We start from the raw sequence: 19,802 nt of genomic DNA on the forward strand, positions 1-19,802 counted from the left end.
TCAGGTCAGCACTTCTGATTCTTCCTACCCTCCTTCTCTAGCTCAGTGCTCTCTATACCATCCTCTATTTCTCTGTCTAGTAGCTGCATTGTGAGCTTGTCACAGGGGTTTTGAGTAATTATATGTGAAGTGTTTGTAAGTGACCAGCCAACGTATGTTTGTAGTGTTGACTTTCAAGGTTGCTGACCTAGAAGTGAAGATGGGACTATGAATGACTTATGTGGACAAGTGAACAAGTGATTGAGACTCTTGTAATTCATTGCTTTCTGCATTGGTGTTCAATAGGGACACAGGCTATTCCAGGTTAGGATGTTATTTTATTAATATTGGGGAAGATTTTTGCCTAGGCAGAGTGATAAATATTATATGTAGTAAAGCAGTACGAATAGACTCAGAATTGTTGAGCATCTGGGTTTAGGTTCGGGACCCAGTCAGATTAAACTCTGAACTTGAACCAAGCCATCTTGATGGTGAGGGCCCATCACCTCACAGAGGCATCTTGATGGTGAGGGCCCATCACCTCACAGAGGCATTTTCAGCTGCTATCTTAGTCTTTTCATACGTACCTTGAAGAAGGAAGCAAACTTTGGATCGCAGTGATAAACAGAAGAACGATAAATGCACAGACCAAGTTAGACTTGAATACTTCATCCCTCATTTGAGAATACTGTAATTAAAAAAAAAAGTAGAATCAATTACTCTGTAGCAGAGCTAAGGTTTTGGAAGAGGAGATAAGTTCCACCAGGGTGAGGTTAAAGGAAAACACCACGAAGCAACAACAATGCAGTATCTTTTTGGAAGAATTCCTAGGAGGCTGTATCATCTAAAATCTTCACAGGGCAGTATCTTCATCCCACTCACAAAGATTCCTCGGAAACCCCAGGAATTAATAACCCCTCCCCCAGGAAAGGGCCTGTAAGGGTTTACGGGGCTTATCCCGCCCATGCCCCATGAGCTGCTGTCACATAGCAGAGCAGATGAGCCCTTGCCATGTATGCTGAAGATCAGGCTCACGTGGACTGTCTGAAGTTTTCTTGTTAGATGTGGGGACACGGGCAAATATTTTTACCAGGGAATCTTTCTATCTTCTTTTAAATAAGAGTCATGGAGAATAATGTCACAGAATCTTAGCGTTTAAAGCTGACAACGAGGTCTCCAGTGCTGTAGCATCTTGTCTTACTGAAGACAAATCGAGGCTGGTAGACCAATATGCTGGACAGCCTTCTGCTGTCCACTCTAGGCAGCCCTGGGAGTGGTAGTAACAGTGTTTGATTACCCAGAGTACTCAGTAATTTCATTGTTGGCCTAAAAGCTCCTCAAAGTTTCGAGATTTGTACTTGCCTCACTCCTGCCTCATCTCCCAGACCATTGTGGAATCACTAAGTTGTGTAATAGTGTTTTTAGAAAGAGGCACAGAGCACTTAAAAAGCTGTGAAAGGCATCAGAATCAGGTATTTCCAAGTCTCACATTTTGCCTTACTGTCATAAAAGTCTAGTGACTTGCTGCTGTAGATCACACAAAACGCAGACTGACTTATTTTGGGATGAGGAAGGAGGCACAAAGCTAAATCTGGCACTGCAACTTTGTCATCCTTGGTTTGAATTTTAGAGTAACTTTACCCAGGTTGCCAGTCAGTGTCTCTCTCACAACTTCTTGGCTTTTTGCTGACAATAAATAATAATGTTTGAGTCAGGTCAATGAAATGACAGGACTAGTCCAATAAAGTATTGGATTAATGGTTTGAAATAACAGTTACAGGATTTTCAAACTGTTGTTGATTTCTGGGTGTGGTCTAGATTGTAGACTGGAGTTTACTGCTCAGAGTCATGGTTAAAGTTCTGAGGTTAACCAGTAGCTAGTGAGCAACCTGGGGAATCAGGAACCCCAAAGAATCACCATGAGCCACACTTCTCCTGATAAAACTTCAGAAAATCCATGTTATTAATAACTACCAATACTTCTGGGCAGGACCAGGGACAATCTGAATGACCCACACAGGACAAAATTGAGTTAGTTATAAAACATAATCCAAAGCGAGATAAATGTATGACTTCCTTATGATATCTGGTTACACACAACTTAATTTTTTTTTGGTTCACTGATTTGATTATATAGATCCAGTGTTGGGATTTTACAAACATCACCCTCAATCCTCAGAGAACCTAATTCTTCATTTTCATCATTATTACCATCATCCATCATTATCATCAGCATCCCAACCTCTTGAACTTATGATAGGCCATCATTTTACTAGTTCTAGAATCCTTTCTGTAAAATACCCTACCTGTACACAAATGTCTGCTGATTACCGTCGAGTGGCCACCTCAGCTTTGTCAGGGAAGCAGGTTTTCTGTCTTTAAGGCTGTGTAGGGCATCCTATATCACAGACACTATCTTCTTACATGCTCCAGTGCCTAGGTTTAAGCTTTTACTCTTATCTAGGGATCCTTCCCACTCACTGGCCTTTTCTCATGGGGAGAATCTTTCTCCTTATAGATGCTAAACAGTCCCCGTGAATCCTTTCAGGAAAGTTTCTTAGTGATGACATTTAAACAATTGCATACTCATCATTGTTCTTAACTAAAGCTTCAGAAAGTTTTATGCTTGTCATTTTATCCAAATAGCAAGCTGGTGAAATAAAGAAGGGAGACTTAACTTTCTCTCCAGCCCTAACAGTATTTCTCTATGAATAAAACTAATTTCTTTGAACTTCACTTATCTTTTCTGCCAAATGGGACATGTAAGGTTTGCAGTGCTGAAACATCCTATCACTTTCATGTTTGAATTTCAGCTCCTTGCACAGCCACAAAAAGAAATATCTGTGCCACTGATGTCAATAGAACATAGAGTACTGGGTTTCAGAGTGGAATGCATTGTGGCTTTGAAAAAGGAGGAGAGAGGGCGTATGAAAAGAAAATCCCTAATTGGCTCAGGACGTTACAGTATTGAGGCTGGGTGCTGATTCACTGAGCTGCATTTTGACTTGTGAAGGTCTGAATACTTGGGTGAATGGCTATATTGGGTTTGTTATATGTTTCCGCCTTACCAAACTAGAATTCTTTGTCTCATCTCTTAGGTCCTCATCTGACCATACTAATCTTTCTATAGTTCAGTTGTGAGCATGGCATAACCCAGAACACAGCTTCATACATGCCTTTGAACCTCAGCCTCTACACTTCCTAGCTATGGTGCTTGGGGCATATCTACTAGGCTTCCTTTTTCTCATGCTTATCACCTAGAAGAGAGTCACTCACAGGGGTCTGGGGATGTTGGCCCTGAAGTCTCCTGAAATGGTGTCACTAGAATAAGTCAGAGATATGAGGGCAAATGGGTTCTAGATCCCTCACAAGTGACCTGAGAAATCCAAGTGTGGTTACATGGTCAAGTGGAAGCAAAGTCCATTCCAGATTCTCCATCCACAGAGGGATGGTCAGAGAAGCTAGCTGTAGATATGACAGGCAGCGCCTCTCACCTCCTCTGGCCCGGTCCTTGAGACAGTCTTGAAAAACATACTTCAGTGAGGAAGAAGGAAAACATCCCACTCGTCAGGATTCTCCATCTCCAATACAGAACAAGAGAGCTGACCACACTCCTCCATCCCACACATGGTGGAGAGGACGCTGCCAGGGAAAGCAATGGGGTAGCTAACTCCCCAAAGCTGAACTATGCGCTTTGTGTCTAGTTGTGAGCAATATGATAATCTCATGAACGGAGTGGGTTGTGTTCATTGCCTTTGATCAATTGTCACCAACACCATCATCTCTCAGTAGTATTGCTCAGAAATAAGCCTTATCTCAGCCCTAGACACTTTCGGTTATAGGATAAATTTTTTTTTAAATTTCATTTTATCTTTGGATAAAACTAGCTTTAAGAAAGAGGTTATTCTCACACATCTTTCATTAGTCTACATTAATATCTTGTTAAATTTAAGAAGCCTCTCATTTGGGACAAACTGTTGATTGCGCATCAGAGAATTAAGTACTTTGACCTCTACTACTGTTATGCTTGTAACTCATACTCCATGGTGAGGGCAAGTGGAAGAACACAACAAAGCACGAGTCTAGTTTGTCATGAAATTTAGATTTTGCAATATCTTCTCTTTTCTCACTTCTAGTCCAATAAAATCATTGGTAGCTGCAATTTTACAAGTTACCATTTGAGGAACCTTGTACTACCTCACTGCTTCTAAGCAACCTGATGCTGGAGTGAGGGCCCATCTTTTCATGTTTTGAAGACTTAAAAAGAAACCTGGTGACATGTGTCTGAGATGAACTGTGTCAGATGTATAAGACAGGAAGACAGACTATTTCCCATCTATAAAACTGTAAGTGGTAGCATCCTTGGTAGGCTATTAAACTGACCAATGCATAAGCCATGGTGAAACCCAGAGAACATATCTCTTCTATGTTCTTTGCCCAGAAGGCCCTGGTTGCAGACAGTGATGCTTTAACATGAAGGCCTGGGTCAGTGACCTTTGGGATGAAATCTTCTCAAACATCATTCTGTATCATCATTATAGACAGAATTGGCATTTCTCATTCTGAAAGCACTGATTTTGTGGGACTAGAGATGGCTAATTGGTCTAATAAAAACACACAAGTGAAATGGCCCTTGAAATTATTTGGCTGCCTAGAGGCAGTATTTTACAAGGCGTTAAGAGTATGGGGAGTCCCATAAAGCTGCTGTCTGAAATAAGGGCTGGGTTTCTTCAATAAGCCTCTTTGAGACTTCTCCTTCACACTTGATGAAAGAGACTAAATACTCCTACTGTTTTGGGACCAACAAGGACAGGGAAAGCACCCTAAGGGAAACCAGATGCTATAAGAGAATTACTCCTTCAAAATAAGAGCATGAGGATGATGAGGAAGTGTGTGGTTTAGAAAAACGTAGAAACATCTGAGACCATTTAATTTGAGCTCTATGTTGCAACCTGTAAACAAGGAATGGAAAGATGCGAACAGTTCTGATTATTTCCAGAAGATGTGCATACTGTTTACTACTGTGTTTTGGAGACCAATGTCAGAACCCACCAGGATGTTATTCACTTTTAAGCCTTCTGTGTCAAATTCCCCCCTCTCCCCTTTTAATTCTATTTCAGCCATAGAAACGTAAGAGTTTATAGTAAGAGGAAACATTTTGAAGGGTCTGATACATGTTTACTAAAACCTCTTCACCCTTCACATAACTTTAATTTTCTTTGTAAAGTGCATGGACACCTGAGAGAAATGCTGAACACATAAAATATCAGTTTCACTTTAGACAAAGCATTATCTGAAGATATTCTTGGGTGGCAAATAGTAACTTTTATGTGACAGGAAAGAGTAACATTAAATGAATGTTTTGAAAGCATTCAGCTCAGAACTTGGTTCATGTTATGAAAATCATAGTAGTTTTTATTAAACTGAAAGGAGTGATATAACACTGATTTGTGAATAAAATGTGACGTTTCCCTCCATTTAACTTCATATGCCTTCAGTATTTTTAAGAGCTATATTTTCTTTTTCTGCTCTTTCAAGCCATTTCATTATACAACTAAACTCTTGACTGTTAACTTTTTCACCTTTTGAATACACAGCTCAGGGTTGTTCCTACTCCACAGTCCTAAGAGGAAATATATTCCACTAATTTATTTATTCACCTATTTTATGGACATATGTACATACAGAGCTAGGGTGATCTAGTTGCTCTAGTGTTAGTCAGTCTTTCTCAGTGTTTTTCCATGCTACCATGTATATGTGAGTGCCTATTCATCTCTGTAGTGGGTGGGTAGAGGATCAAATAAATGCTTAAGAGTATACATTTTACTATTTTTCCTTCCCTCTTGGTCTTTGCCACATGAATTGCTATATAATCACTTCTCTGTGTTATATCCTTTACTTCCAATATCTCAAAAGTATTCTGAACTGCATGAAATGCAGGCACCATGAAATTGTAGGGTTTTTCTGCTGTAGTCTGGGCTTATGAGACATATTGAAATAGATTTGAATTCCGTATATGCTGCCTTGGAAAAGGTACTCATATATTCTCTGAGGCTTCCACACCTGCCAAATGGCAAAGCTAACACCTACACAAAGGGTGTTGTAACAACACGTGAAGTAACAAGTATAAAATGCTTATGATAGAGCCTGCCATGATGGCAAGTGATAGATGAATATGCCTCCTCAGAAGGCTGCTAGCTTATTTACTGCAGCCTCTGAGGCATCTACACATTCACTGCATGCGTCCTCACAACAGCCTCATAGCTTACGGGCCCTTGGATACCCATCTTTCTTTCAGGATGGGAAGGTTGGTGACTGGGCCCAGATCACGAAGGAGAGCATAAATTCCACAAGAACAAAAGCCATGGCTTCCTGTGTTCCTTCATTGCTTAGAACATGATGGCTAGTGAGACACTGACAAGCAGAGCATGAACTCAACAAATCAACTGCTTTGACTTATGACAGATGGACTTGGCAGAAATAGCAAGAATGGTGTCTAGAAAGACAGTTCTTGCAGGAACATGAAGAAACTCATGTGTGAAAGATTAGCAAAACACTTGAATGGCTTGTTATCACAGGAAGAGACACAGCATCTGGAGCTACTCAAACACTGAATGTCCTTACATAAAGAATCCATCTTTCTCATTCTTAAGACACATCATGGGAGCCAAGGCAGCCAACGTTTCTGCTCCAATGAGCTAGAGGCATTGATGGGAGTACCTCACATAATGAATGACAACTCTGTGCTTGATTAAGTGGATGAAGGTTGGAATCCTGGTATGTTAGGATTCAGGACATATTAAGAGTGTACCTGGCTCAACTTGAGACCTGCCTCATGGGACAGACCTGACACTATTAATGATACTCTGCTATCCTTGCAGACAGGAACCTAGCATAACTATCACCTGAGAGGCTTCATCCAGCAGATAATGGAAACAGATGCAGAGACCCACAGCCAAACATTAGACAGAACTCAGGGAGTCTTGTGGAAGAGGTAGAGGAAGAAGAGCTACATAGCCAGTTAACCTGGGCCCATTGGGGATCATAGAGACTGAACCACCAATCAAAGAACGGTCATAGACTGGTCCTATCCCTATATATATGAAGCTGATGGGCTGATTGGTCCTCAAGCAGATCTCCTAACAATTGGAGCAGGGTCTGTGTTTGACTTGGACTCTGTTGCCTCTCTCTGGATCTTGTTTCCCTAGCAGATCTTCCTTGCCTTGCTTCAGTGAAAGAGGAGACACTTAGTCCTGATGCAACTTGATGTGCCATCATGGGTGAGGGAGCATGGGGGAAGTGGGTCGGATGGTGGGACTTGGAGGAGAGGAGGGAGTGGGGTTTTAATTGAGATGTAAGATGAACAAATAAATAAATTAATGAAAACAAAAACAAACAAGCAAACAAAAAGACTGAACCTTCCACTGTTTTTCATTAAGCAGTTCCTATTGTAAAGGTTTATCATCCAGTTTTGGATTGGCATAAGAAAAATATTTCATTTACCCAAATATACTGTATGATGTCACCTACCCCTGCCCTCTGCTCCATATGCTGAGCTAGCTGGTCCAATAGTTGGACCAGAAGCTCTGAAGGTTCTCCTGTGCCTGCTTTGATCTTTCAGAAGGAATGGTGAGGTTGTAGTGTCCAAATTTTATGTAGACTCTGGGGTCCCAAACTCAGGTTCTTATACTTGTACAGCTAGTGTCTTTGCCCAGTGAGTCACCTTGCCAGCCCTTGACTTTCATACTCACCCCTATGGGCAGATGATCATAAGTGTGTCCGCGAGACTGAACCCTGTGACTTGTTCCATATCTTGTACAGACAGGAACTGGGCTCCAGTCGTGTTTACTGGGTGATCAAATCTATGCCCTTTCTTCTTTTTTAAACAAAGACTAAAATTTTTGTACAAAATAAGGATTTTTGTATGAGTCCAGAAAAGTCTATTGGAGTTTCAGAAGACTATCAACCTGTCTGTCTCTGCTAGTATAGAGTAACAACCAGCTCTTTGTGCCTAATTTTATTTCCAAAGGAGAATTTGAAGCGAGGTCTTTTTTCCCTCCTAGTTGCACTGAGCCTTTCAGAGTCCATATTGGCTCAAGATGACTGAGGTACCTTTTGACATGAGCCTGCCTTGATCATGCCCACTCAGGCAAAGAACAAAGAAATGTGACTGAAAATTCAGAAAAAACAGCATCCTACAAGAATGTGTCTCAAAATGCATATCCCCTTGCAAAACCAGCATCTTAAGGACATTTTACACAAGGCAACTTGGCAGCCTGTGAGTTATTAGGCAAATGAAGAGAGTTTTAGCTTATGAGCTAGGTACACATACAGAAAAAGGCTCGGAATCACATGGATGATGTCAGCATTGGAAGAAGGATGGAAATATAATTTCCATTGAGATGACTTGATTTTAATACCTAACCTACTAAAATGCCAACACCAAAAGTCAAAATGTCCAACCTATTACAAGGTATATATTTAACATATCTAGTTTTTAATCCCACATGAAGAACTTGCCCCATTCTAGGGCAGTGCCATGGCTTATTTGAACTTAGCTCTTCTCAGATAAGTGCTTCATGCCATTCAACTCTCCCAAAGCTCTAAAGGTTTTATGGAGGTTTTTTTGGCTGGAGACATCCATTTATAATTGTAATTAGCTGCCATTTCTATCCTGAGCTCCCTTCAAAGTGAATCTTCTCCCAGAAGTGAATGAGGGGTAGAAGCTAAGACATTCGACCTTCCTGTGGGAACTCTAGAAACAGGAGAAAGCAGCATGGGTGATCCCACAAAGGGTAAGGTCCTCTGAATAACAGAGCCTCACAACTTCTAAGACAATGGTGAATGTCTTAATAAAAGATAGGGAGTTAAGCCCCAGGGCATCACCCAAAGGAGTAACCAGAAGACAGGAAGGTAAACCAAAAACCCTTCAACTCCAGTCACAATTAATATAAAAAAAGCAGTAAGGAGATGTTTGCTTTCTACAAAATTGATGACTGAGGAAGTATAGGCACTCCTCTTCAGAGAAATGTCAGAGTGTATATGAAATGCTTTAAATGTCCGTCATTTGATGTCTTTAGGATCTTACGATAAGCAAAGAGTAACGATGAAAATGTTTAACCATGAGAATGGCTATGAAGACATAGCTGGAAACTTACAATAGTGAAAACTGAAAAAAAAATGATTTAAACACACAATGAGACAGCATGAAGCTACTAGCATTATTGTCTTAATTAAATAGCAACATGGAAAAAGAGTCAAGCATAGGATGATGAAAACTGCTCCTGGCCATTATGTACAGAACAGTCTGCTTAATAAAACTGCACAAATAAGCACATAGACACACATTCCTTTAAGGCCGTGGTGGCTGATGCTAAAATGTTAATATGTTCACTTTATTTATTTCCTCACATAGTTTGTATAAGAGATGGTTGCTGAAAACACATCATTGCTATCATTATTATTTTTGTGTGTGGTATATGTAAGCACATGAGTGTAGGCATGCATGTACTATGACACATGTGTGTAGGTCAGAGGACAACTTTTTGTGGTAGTCCCCACCCTCTGCCTTGTTTGTTATTGGGTAGAGTTTCATGATGCTTTTGGGCATCCTTCTGTCTTTGCCTTTCATTTCTCTATAGCAGTGAGCTATGTCTTTAACTTTGCATGGTTCTGTGGATCTGAACTCAAATCTTTATTCCTTTAAAGCAACGTAATTGTCCACTGAGCCTTATCTTTGGTGCAAATGTATTGTTTTATGTAAGAAAAACACAACATCCCTAATAGCACTTAACAGCCATGTTTCATTTCTCCATCTCTTTTCTGGTGTCCTAATTTTTGTTAGTCCCCAGAATCTCTAAGCCCCATTGGAAAATACATAGCCTTACTAAAGAAGTGCAAATTTTCTCTATGAAATATCGGACATTTGATAGCTGAGCTCTCTTCTCCCATCCAGGACTCTGCCCTGAAGGTCCTTGTGAAATTTCTGACAAGTGAAAATGTCTTGTGTGGCTATGGCGTGCCTTAGGAAACACATTATACATGGTTTGTGAGAGTGAAACAATGGCGTTGGAAGGAGGGTGCAAACAAGGATGGTGCCCAGAAAACCGACACCTTCAGGACACACTGGAGTCAGTAAAGTTGCTAAGAGAAGGTGAAGAACTGTCCGTGGTCCTGACTTCACGGATGAGGAAACCAAAGAGCAGAGAAGGTTAATGTGGTATAGTGTTCTGGAGCCCAATCTACAGCACTGCTGGAGGTGGGAGCAGGAGAGGAGTCCTCACAGTGAATTCTGAAGTGGGGATCAAGGAGAACCTTAGCTTTCCCTCCCAAGAGTCTGCTGAACAAGGCCAGATCGAAGTCCACTCAGGTTTTTCAGGTCATCATTTGTGAAATACATACTGAGATAAGTCATGGAAAGTGGGACTATCTTCCTCCATCTTTGTACCCCAGGACTTTCTTCATTTTATTTTTGTGTGTACTTAAATGTTTCTATGGTGTGTGTGTGTGTGTGTGTGTGTGTGTGGTGTGTAGGTCAAAGGGCAATATTGGGTGCGGGCCCTCATGTTTCTTTTTGTTTGAGATGGTATGTCTTTTCTGTCTGACACTGCATACACTAGGCTGTTGGCCTGATATTTACCATGGATGCTCTTGTCTGTCTATACCTCCTATCTTGCCCACAAGCATTAATTACTGATGCCTGTTATAATGTTTGGCTTTATGAATATTCTGGGGATATGAATTCAGGTCCCCACACTTGTGTGGCAAATACTTTTTCCACTGAGCCATCTCTCTAGCCCCCTGTCCATTTCCTTATTCAGTCAGTAAGTATTTGTGCAATACTACAAGGTACATAAAAGCCTTGCTGCCTGTGATACTTCTGATAGACATATCAGTTCTTATAAACTATGACCAAGCAATGTCATAATGGGATTTCTATATATTCCAACGGAGCTTGGTGCTCTGGTTCGCTCATAAGGGTAGACATGAACTAATTCTCATTTGTATTTATTCATGTTGCCTAAACAGTGAAGCCCTTTCTTCTATGCAAAATGTTCTCACTTCTGTTTTTCCTTTTAGAAAAACAGATTGAGTAAAAGAGGTTTTGGAATTATAAATAAGATATGTACTTAAAATGCCAAAAGATGCAGAGACTTATTTAAAATGCAAATTTTTGATAGCATATGCATTTAGACACCTCTGAAACCATGGTGCCCTTTGCTGTCTCAGGAATATCAAAATCTGGAGCTCTTTTCAGGGAGTTGTGTGATTGTTTTTTTCTAGCCACCAGGTGGCAGTATCAATTAGACCCACTTTTAAGTCTCTGCTTGAAGCTTTTCTTTAGATCACATCCAGACTGAATTTGGCGACAAATCTGTGTAGATTCATTTAAAAATTTACATCTTGGCGGATTCTTTCCATTTATTTACTCACTGACAGGATTAGGCATGGGGGTTCCTCACTCCTGCTAGGTTCTGTGTGGATTTTGTTTCCTGGTTGCCTTTACCCGGAGTGTGCTAATCCAGTTCCGTGTGTGTACTGTGTGTGTACGCAGGCACTTGTGGATGTGTGTGTTGTGCGTGCTTCCATTAATTCCTAACATGGTGTAATCTTTATTCCTGAATGATAAACAGAAAAGAGTTTCTGGGCCAATAACTGCTCTCTAGAGTCAATAAAATACCGACCTTGGCTTTGGAATTCTATGGCTGATGATGCTTTACCTCTCAAATAGTCCCTTTGTGAGTATGAGAGTAGTTTTCTCTGATTCCTACATCCCATGCTTTGAGAATCTTCTTACATAAACCCTTGGGGTTCTTTGATTTGTTTTGCTTTTAGTTTTCTGTTTTTGTTTGTTTGTTTGTTTTTCCCCCGAGACAGGGTTTCTCTGGCAGTCCTGGCTGTCCCAGACTAGCTCTGTTGACCATGCTGGCCTCGAACTCACAGAGATCCACTTGCCTCTGCCTCTTCCATCTGCCTCTCTCTTTTTCATCCAAAGTTCACAAAGGATGAGGATGGACAGGCTTTTCTGCTTTGTGAAAGCACAAGTAGGAGCAAGCCCCAGGGAACTCAGCAGAAGCCATGATATGAACAAGAGCCCTGGCATTTGTATCATGGTGACTGTGACTCAATCTTAGAACGCTCCCCAGGCTTCATAACTGCTTCTGTCTCTTTCGATTAGGCACAAGCTGAGTTAGAAGATAGCGTGTGCTTTATTCCATTGTTTTGATCACTTTATCCTATCAGCTGCAGGTACTTAACTGGAGCCACTTATATAATCTCTAGAGAGGACCAGAGAGTGAGAGGCACTGAGGAAAGTCTCTAGGACCCAAGGGAGGGGACTAAATGACTCCTGAAATGTGCTACACTGCCATCACCACTGAGACGTGTAGAGCACAAACTGGATGGCACGTGGGTGGCAAATCCCCTGTGTAGCAGAGTACCACACTCTTACTGATCTGAGAGCTTCCCCTGCTCAGAGAACTCAGCCCCAAATATGCTTTGCTTACCATAGACCCATTTTTATTGTAGTACCAGGGGGCTGCAAATAAGATGCAGGCACTATTAGCTAAAACACTAGATATGCAGTCTGCAGGAGGCAGGGCACTAGTGAGGCAAGTAAGTGCACTTTTAACAAGAATGAGTAAAAGGGTTTTGTTCAATTCTGGGCTGAACTATAGAGTCTATATAGACTAATTGAGAAGATTCTCTGAAAAGCTAGTCTCCTCATTGTCCTAGTTCCATTCATAGATTACCCAGGAAACAAAGTGATTTAAAATTTGGCCTGTAAGCCCTTAATTATATTACAAATAAGAAAATCACACCTGCTATTTGTGAGGGAGGGGGTGTCGAGTGAGGCAGAAGTGTTTCTTTCTTTTCCATTTGCTTAGTGTACAGACACAGTGGAATTTGAATTGGGAATTGAAGGTGGAAGGCATTCATTTTAGAGTTTGCAGTCTGTAAGCAGTGATCAGAGAATCTCACTGTGAACCAGGCATGTGCACACAGTTGTGAATTCTAACTGGAGAAAGCACAATCTCCCAGGCAGCTAAGCCAACTCACAAAAGAGCTGTTAACTGGGGCTTCATGACATCACGTGGTGGATCAAACTCCTGAAATTTGCTCGCAACTTCAAATGCCCTTCTATTCTTGCTGAAGGCTCTTGCAGATGCCAGATACTTCCTGTGCTTAGCTAAGGAAGGTCTGTTCGCTCTTAACAGTGGAAAAGAGTCATTCAGATAAGTGTGTATCTTTGCGTCTCTCCAATACAGAGCTGGCATAGAAGAAGGAAATAGCAAATGTTATCAGCACAGCAATGGCTTGCTAGTTTACCTAACTAAGCAAGGCATCGATTTGGAGACTTTCATCATAACTTGTGTGACGTTTACAATTGTCAAATTGACAGGACCCAGAATCCTCTAGTAAAGGAAGTTCTGAGCATGCCTGGTAGGATTATCTACAAAAGTTAGCCTTTGGATACACATGGGATTTTATTGATTAAGTTAAATAAGTAGGAATATTCACCCTAACAGTAGGTGGCACCGCTCCCTGAACTGAATACAAAGGTGAAAAGGCGCTGGGCACCAGCATTCCTTTCTCTTTTCTTCCTGACTGTGACCAGCTTACTATAATGGATTGTACCTTGAACTGTGAGTCAAAAGAAGAAAATAATCCTTTTCCTTCAGTGCTTTGTCAGTTTTTTTTCCAAATCACTATAACAAAAAGTAACCATGACAGCTTGTGATTGAGACACATATACTGCCCTCCTTTTACATAAAGGGGTGGATGCTTACAGGAGTCATTCTTCAGGTCAAAGGTCACAAAGAAAGGAAGTAGCAAGGGAGGAAGTAAGCATGACTTGAATCTGCAGCTTGTTATCAGATTCAGATTAAGGGTAGAGTCTGGTCCAGCAGACAACTGGAAAACTGGACAGTGCTGAAAACTCTGATTCAGGGCTCATTGCTTACAGTGGAATCGGGTTTTGAGAGTCTACACTATTACGATTGTAACAGAATCAAATGCATCCAGGAGCAGATGCAAAGGCTTAGCAATGTTGCTTGGTGTCATAGTCTCATCGTGGAAGAAACTCTTTTGATGATTACTGAGTCATGGCCTTTTTGCTCTTTTAGGCCTCTTTCCCTTAGAGTGCAGAGACAAGGCTCTCTTACTCTAATGAGCATCTCCTTTCATGGTCTTTGGCCTACTCATTATTTCCAAAGAGAAATAATAGAAAGCCAATCAAAACCAAACCAAACAACGAAGGGAGAAAGCAAGGCCACGGCCGCCCTCGCGCTCTCTAATCCCGCAAACATTGACAATCATTTACTTGAGAAAAAGCCACTGTGGAGACTCAGCTCTACCTTGTGCTCCAGGCTGGAGTCTTTAAACATCAGTGAGAATGGCTTGATATGCTCTCTTCTCAACTTATCGCCACTTCGCAAGTCGATGGTGTGCTCTATTCTCTTGTTAATTTCCTCAGGCCCAGACTGGACATGCAAAGCTTGTGCGAGATGGTTTGGAAGCAGATTTATTGAATTTCTTGTTAGGGCAGCCAGAGTCTAGAGGGAAAGCACATGCAAACACAATAAACCTGCTGGTCCCCTCAGGATCCAAAAGAAAGGCAGTGATTTTTAGATTAGGTTGCATTGCACACAGTCAACGGCATTCCATGCAGTTGTATTCAGTGGGGTCTACAACATGTGATCAGTTAGCATTTGGTTCAGAGAAACACAACCTGGCAAAATGCCACACCGAGAGGAGCGCTTCCTTCCCTCTGTGTGGCTCACTGAATTCCTTTGGTTGAGGCATTTTGCGAGCTGTTGCCTGAGAAGTGTAGTCACCACTGTTTCTCTAACCAGGCACATCCCATGTATGAGAGAAAGAGAACCAAAGAAATAACAGAATGCCTGTGTATCTGAAAAGCCCACCAAAATGATATCTTCCCACTGAACATATTGCACATTTTGATGAGGTCTTTCACTTAATAGTGAATAGAAGACTTGGGGTGCCTCATGGTTTGCATTTTCCTTTTAAGCATTTCGCAAACACAGTCATATGTGCCAGGCTTTGCTTTTCAAACTTGACAAATATTAATAAGGTTTTTTTTACACATAGCATGTTTTCTTCCAATACAAACCATTATATATCTATATTTTCATATAGATATATGCATAATATTTTTAGGCAGAAAAAAATGCAAGCAATTCCAGCATCTCACTGTTTCCCAGGATTACACGGCATGGGGTGGAGGGAGAAGGCACCACCATGGCTGGTAACTGCACCTGAGGATGTGGATGCAGAGATTGCATTGGCTCATGAGAACATATCAGAGACCTTGTCTCCTGGTGAACTCAAGCAGCCCTCGATAAAACCCAACTGGCTGGTTCTAGGCAAATACAATACTTAGTCACAGCTTCAGTTTAAGATAGATTATTAAAGAGAACTAGAAATTAAACCAAACAGACTGTTAAGTTGGCCTAAAGCAGAGCAGAGGAGTCCCATTCACTATCAAGGATTTCCCTGAGTGGAGGACGAGGCTGTGAGGCATCTATGAAGAAGTACAAACTCTCCACCTTGGTACACACTCACAGCGGCTGTTGCTATGCTTGGAGCATAGGCTAGACTGACATCAGATTATAGAATCATCACAGGAAAGCACACGAAGCATGATGGAGGCCTTTAAGATCCTCTGGCTCCTTTCTTTTACACATCAATAGCCTCAGAGAGACTTGATCAAGAGCTACAACTTTCTCAAAGCTGAGACGAACCCACTGACTTCACTGGAGTCCTGGCCTCTGACCTTTGGGAAGTCATCTAGTCCTTTGAAGGAAGTAGGGGCCAATGTTGCAGAAAATTGAACATCAGGGTCCAGAGGGCTTGATTCCCTGAGAATCAATGTGGTTATACAGCTGAGGAAGCTGAGCTGGTGGTCCCTCAGTGGATCTCCCATTTGGTTTCATAGGCAGCAATTCTTCCCATGCAGGTTGGACATAACTTATTTTTCTGCCTTGGGGAGGAGGTGGGAAAGATACCCAGATTGTCCCTGTCTGGACATTCATTGTGACTAAGGGATGCCTGAGTGTTCTGTGGAGGTGCTAGTGCCCACTAGCTGCAAAATATACATGCATTTGTAGTGAGACATCTCCATTGCTGTTCATAATTTTAATTTTCTTATAGGTTTCCTTCTTTTCATTAAATCAAGCATATCCACTCTACCAGCCCATCATGCCTGCAGCTCTAATACTCCAGTGTTCACAATGTGGGCAAATTTCAAAACATGTTTTGGGGACAAATTTGTCACGGTAGCAGTGTTGACCTCAGGTGCAGCTTTGGGGCACATGTACTCAATGGAAGATTAACATTAAATCAACACAAGAGGCCGAGCACCATTATGTTATAAAAAGAAGGGATTAGGCTTCTTATTTTCTCCCAACAAAAATCACATAGTCTTGTAATAAAAGGTAACTCATTGGGTTAATTAATTAACTGTTAAATGCTTTCTGGTGAGGCTGAGCATCAAGTCCAACACCTTACACATATCAGGTAAGTGCTCTGTTATTGGATTATTTCCCAAATGAATACACATGTTAGGTTGAGTTATCTACTTTGCCTTTACTTCTTCTCCTGCTGATGTGGCTTGATGAAAAATGTCATCAGCAGCTGCTGTTAGGGGCCTTAAAAACCAGGAATGAAATTTGTTGGTTGCTGATCAGAGGATTCTGTGTCATTGACCACTCATATAAGGCAGAGACCAATGGAGTCTTGCCTGCTCAGAGCTCCCCAACATGGTCCTGGAGATCAGTATGCCTCTTGCCGATGAGAGCTAATTTATTCACAACTCCCTTTTCTTTTTTCACTACCATGAGGATATAGTTACTATCTGGGAAGGAGATATTGCCAGCACAGTGTTGTGGTGGAGACCCACGGCTATGTTTTAGACTACATGTAATGAAGAGAAGAGCGACATCATCTCAAGATGTCAAGCAAACTGAAAGAAGAGACAGCCAATCATCTCCCTTTGTGTAATTTACATGCAGAGGATACATGAGTTTTGGGGTGAGTACAGTTTGGCATGATTTTTTGATACCCTAAACCAGAAAAGACTGGAATTTTGTCCTGTGTTCATCATAGGGCATCAGCAGTGGGCTGACACTGCCCAATACTGGCAGAACAGATCCTTCTGTCTTTACAGTGATTCGTTTGTAAGAAGTAAATGGTAAGTGTGTGATGTGAGTCATTTGTCTATACAGAGTCACACTAGAAGGAGCTATTTGTAATAGCACAACACTTTCTCTTCCTTTCAAATCACCTAACATAAAAGAGCTGGACTGAGATGAGGTCAAAACACAGCTGGAGTTTTCAAATGATTCTAGTTTCAAATTGACCTCCAAGCTGTGAATATGGAATAAGGAAACGTACGTGGAGGAAATGGAAAATAATATCAGTACATTTAATAGTGAGATGTACATACATAATTGAATGTATATTCAAATATACATTTTAATACAGAATCGATATATTATTTGACATTCAATGATACTATGTATTTTTATTTTTTAGCTTGGGTTTCTGTACATTTGGGAACTCACAATGAAGTAGTAATACATTTAACGCTAATCAGATGTTGTCATGCTGTTATAAACAAAAGATGCTGTTCATCTTATCTGGTGCTTTAGATGTCAGAGGGGTCTGAACAGCTGTAGAAATGTCAGTTAGTTCTAGGCTTTGAACTCTGATATCAGACTTTTACTGTAAAACAGATGCTGTTGTTCCCAGAATTATCCTTGTTGAGGTCCATTCCCTCTTGAGGTATTTCTGAAGTTACTCTCTTACCCACACATATGCATATGAAACGGTGTCTATCATGGGTTTGAGCCTTTCACTATTGAGAATGAACTTCTCCTCATGCATTTATTGCTCACTTATATATCATTTTGGAGAACTTTATTTCAAAGTATTCTTAGTTGTGTTTCTTTTCTTTTTATCAATAGTTCTTTACACATTTTGTATACATACCTGATAATTGATTTATAAATATTTCCCCTACTCTTTGGATTGCATTTTCAATTTGCCAATGATATTCTTTGAAGGACAAAATTTTCATTTAATTAGGCACAATTTACCAGTTATTCCTGATTAAATCTACTCCTTAAAAAAAAGAGACATACCAAAGTCCCATATGAATTAGACATTCTTTAGCGGAGATATTAAATCAAGGCCTGGCTTGAGAGTGTGGGGATTGCGGAAGCTACCATCCCAGAGACTAGGGAGCCTTTGACTAGCTCTATTTAAGTGGGAGTGGGAAAGCCATCATTTGGTTTCCGACAGGAAAACTTTTCTGTGAGATTCACCTCTCCCTTTGAACCCACGCTAGCCCTGATTCCTTTGAGGTCCTGTCACTTCTTGGCTGGCCATAACATTGTTCTTGTTTCCTAGTACTAAACTTAAGGCCTACAGTGCACATGTGAGACCCATGTAGTTTTGCATTGTGGAAAAGGCAATAGGAAAGAATGTAATAGCTGGAAAAAGTGGGGAAGGGCTGTGGCATGTCACAGGCATTGTGCCTCAGATTCATAGCACCTGGGGATACCTCTACAGCATCCATCAGCAAACAGCTGGAGAATGAAGAGGGGTTCAAGGGAGCCCTGCTCCCCACTGCTGAACTATTTGTACTGATTCAGGAGAGTCATTGCCCTCAGCTGTGTGTACCTACTGGTGGCCCCAACAGCAGTCACACAGACAACACAGGATAAACAAAACCGGTCACACAACAGAACTGAGAGTTAAAAATCTCCAACAGAGGCTGGTAGAGAGGAGGGGGAATTGGTAGAAACATAAAGGAGACAGAGAAGCGAAGAGGTGAGAGTAAACCTTGAGCACAGCCTTCCTTCACAGCCCCCTTGTAGGTTCTGACAGTCAGCCTCATGGCTAAATCCTTTCAATTCACTCTTTCCCTATTTGTTTCAAGAAGCACATACATGACAGGGTTCTGTGTGATGCTGCAGTTTCGTGGGCCAGTAAAGCAGGAAATGCCAGTATAATATTTCCTTCCTGTTGCTTCTTTCATGAGATATGTTAGATAGGAGATTCTCTCTCTCTCCCTCCCTCTCTCCCTCCCCCCTCTCTCTCTTTCTCTCTCTCTTTCTCTTTTACTGACAGTTACTTGTGACAATGTCTCACATCTTATAGTTGCTCAGTACATGCTGAACAAACACAGTTTATATTCACTTACTGAGATCTCACACTGTGTATGACTGAGGTAGAGGCAATAATGAGACCTGCAGACACAAGACTTTTAGCCTCTGCACTGTCCAAAAGTTTTGACCGCAAACTTCTTGAATTCTTCTATGTGCTCCATGAATGCTAATTTGGAAACAGTGCGCAGAGTTTCTTATGTGCTTTTATTCCTATCTTCTACTCAACTGGGCCAGTTTCTGATTAAGACCTACTTGTCTCCATCCATATGACCCCTTCCAGAATGCGGAGTTTTCTTCTTCAGGTAACTGGCTTCCATTTCATTTTATCTCCCCAGGGGCTCCTTGGGTACCTTGGTTTTCACACATGATGTTTTCTAGTCTGTTCACACCATGTGTAAATCCTTGTATGGATCTCAGATTCCATACAAGTTTAGATACTGGACAGAACGTGATCTGTTACACATTCATTTTGTCTGATGCATCAGAACGCGTGCTTCTGGGCACATCCTTTCAAAATGAAGTCAGACATCGTCTCTTCTGGGGAGTCTATTCTTAGCCTACATTGTTCTTAGCAGCTTAATTTCTAGACCATGTGTGTGCCTGTTTATTAGTCTCTGATCTCTGTGAAAT

General features: G+C 41.2%; 1 protein-coding gene across 4 annotated transcripts in view; it reads right to left on the reverse strand.

Moving 5' to 3' along the window:
- Positions 1 to 19,802, reverse strand: part of ADCY8 (adenylate cyclase 8) — a 210,137-nt gene that overhangs the window by 58,409 nt on the left and 131,926 nt on the right. For 3 of the 4 annotated variants that reach the window (XM_084747915.1, XM_084747916.1, XM_084747918.1), the window contains 2 exons: positions 14,337 to 14,534; positions 567 to 667 (listed from right to left, as the gene is read on the reverse strand). In XM_084747915.1, coding sequence (XP_084604041.1) covers positions 567 to 667; positions 14,337 to 14,534 — 299 coding nt within the window. The remainder of the gene's footprint in view (positions 1 to 566; positions 668 to 14,336; positions 14,535 to 19,802) is intronic. The other variant, XM_084747917.1, reaches the window with a different exon arrangement.

The sequence above is a fragment of the Acomys minous genome (genome assembly GCF_964271855.1).
Source record: "Acomys minous genome assembly, chromosome: 12".
Classification (NCBI taxonomy): domain Eukaryota; kingdom Metazoa; phylum Chordata; class Mammalia; order Rodentia; family Muridae; genus Acomys; species Acomys minous.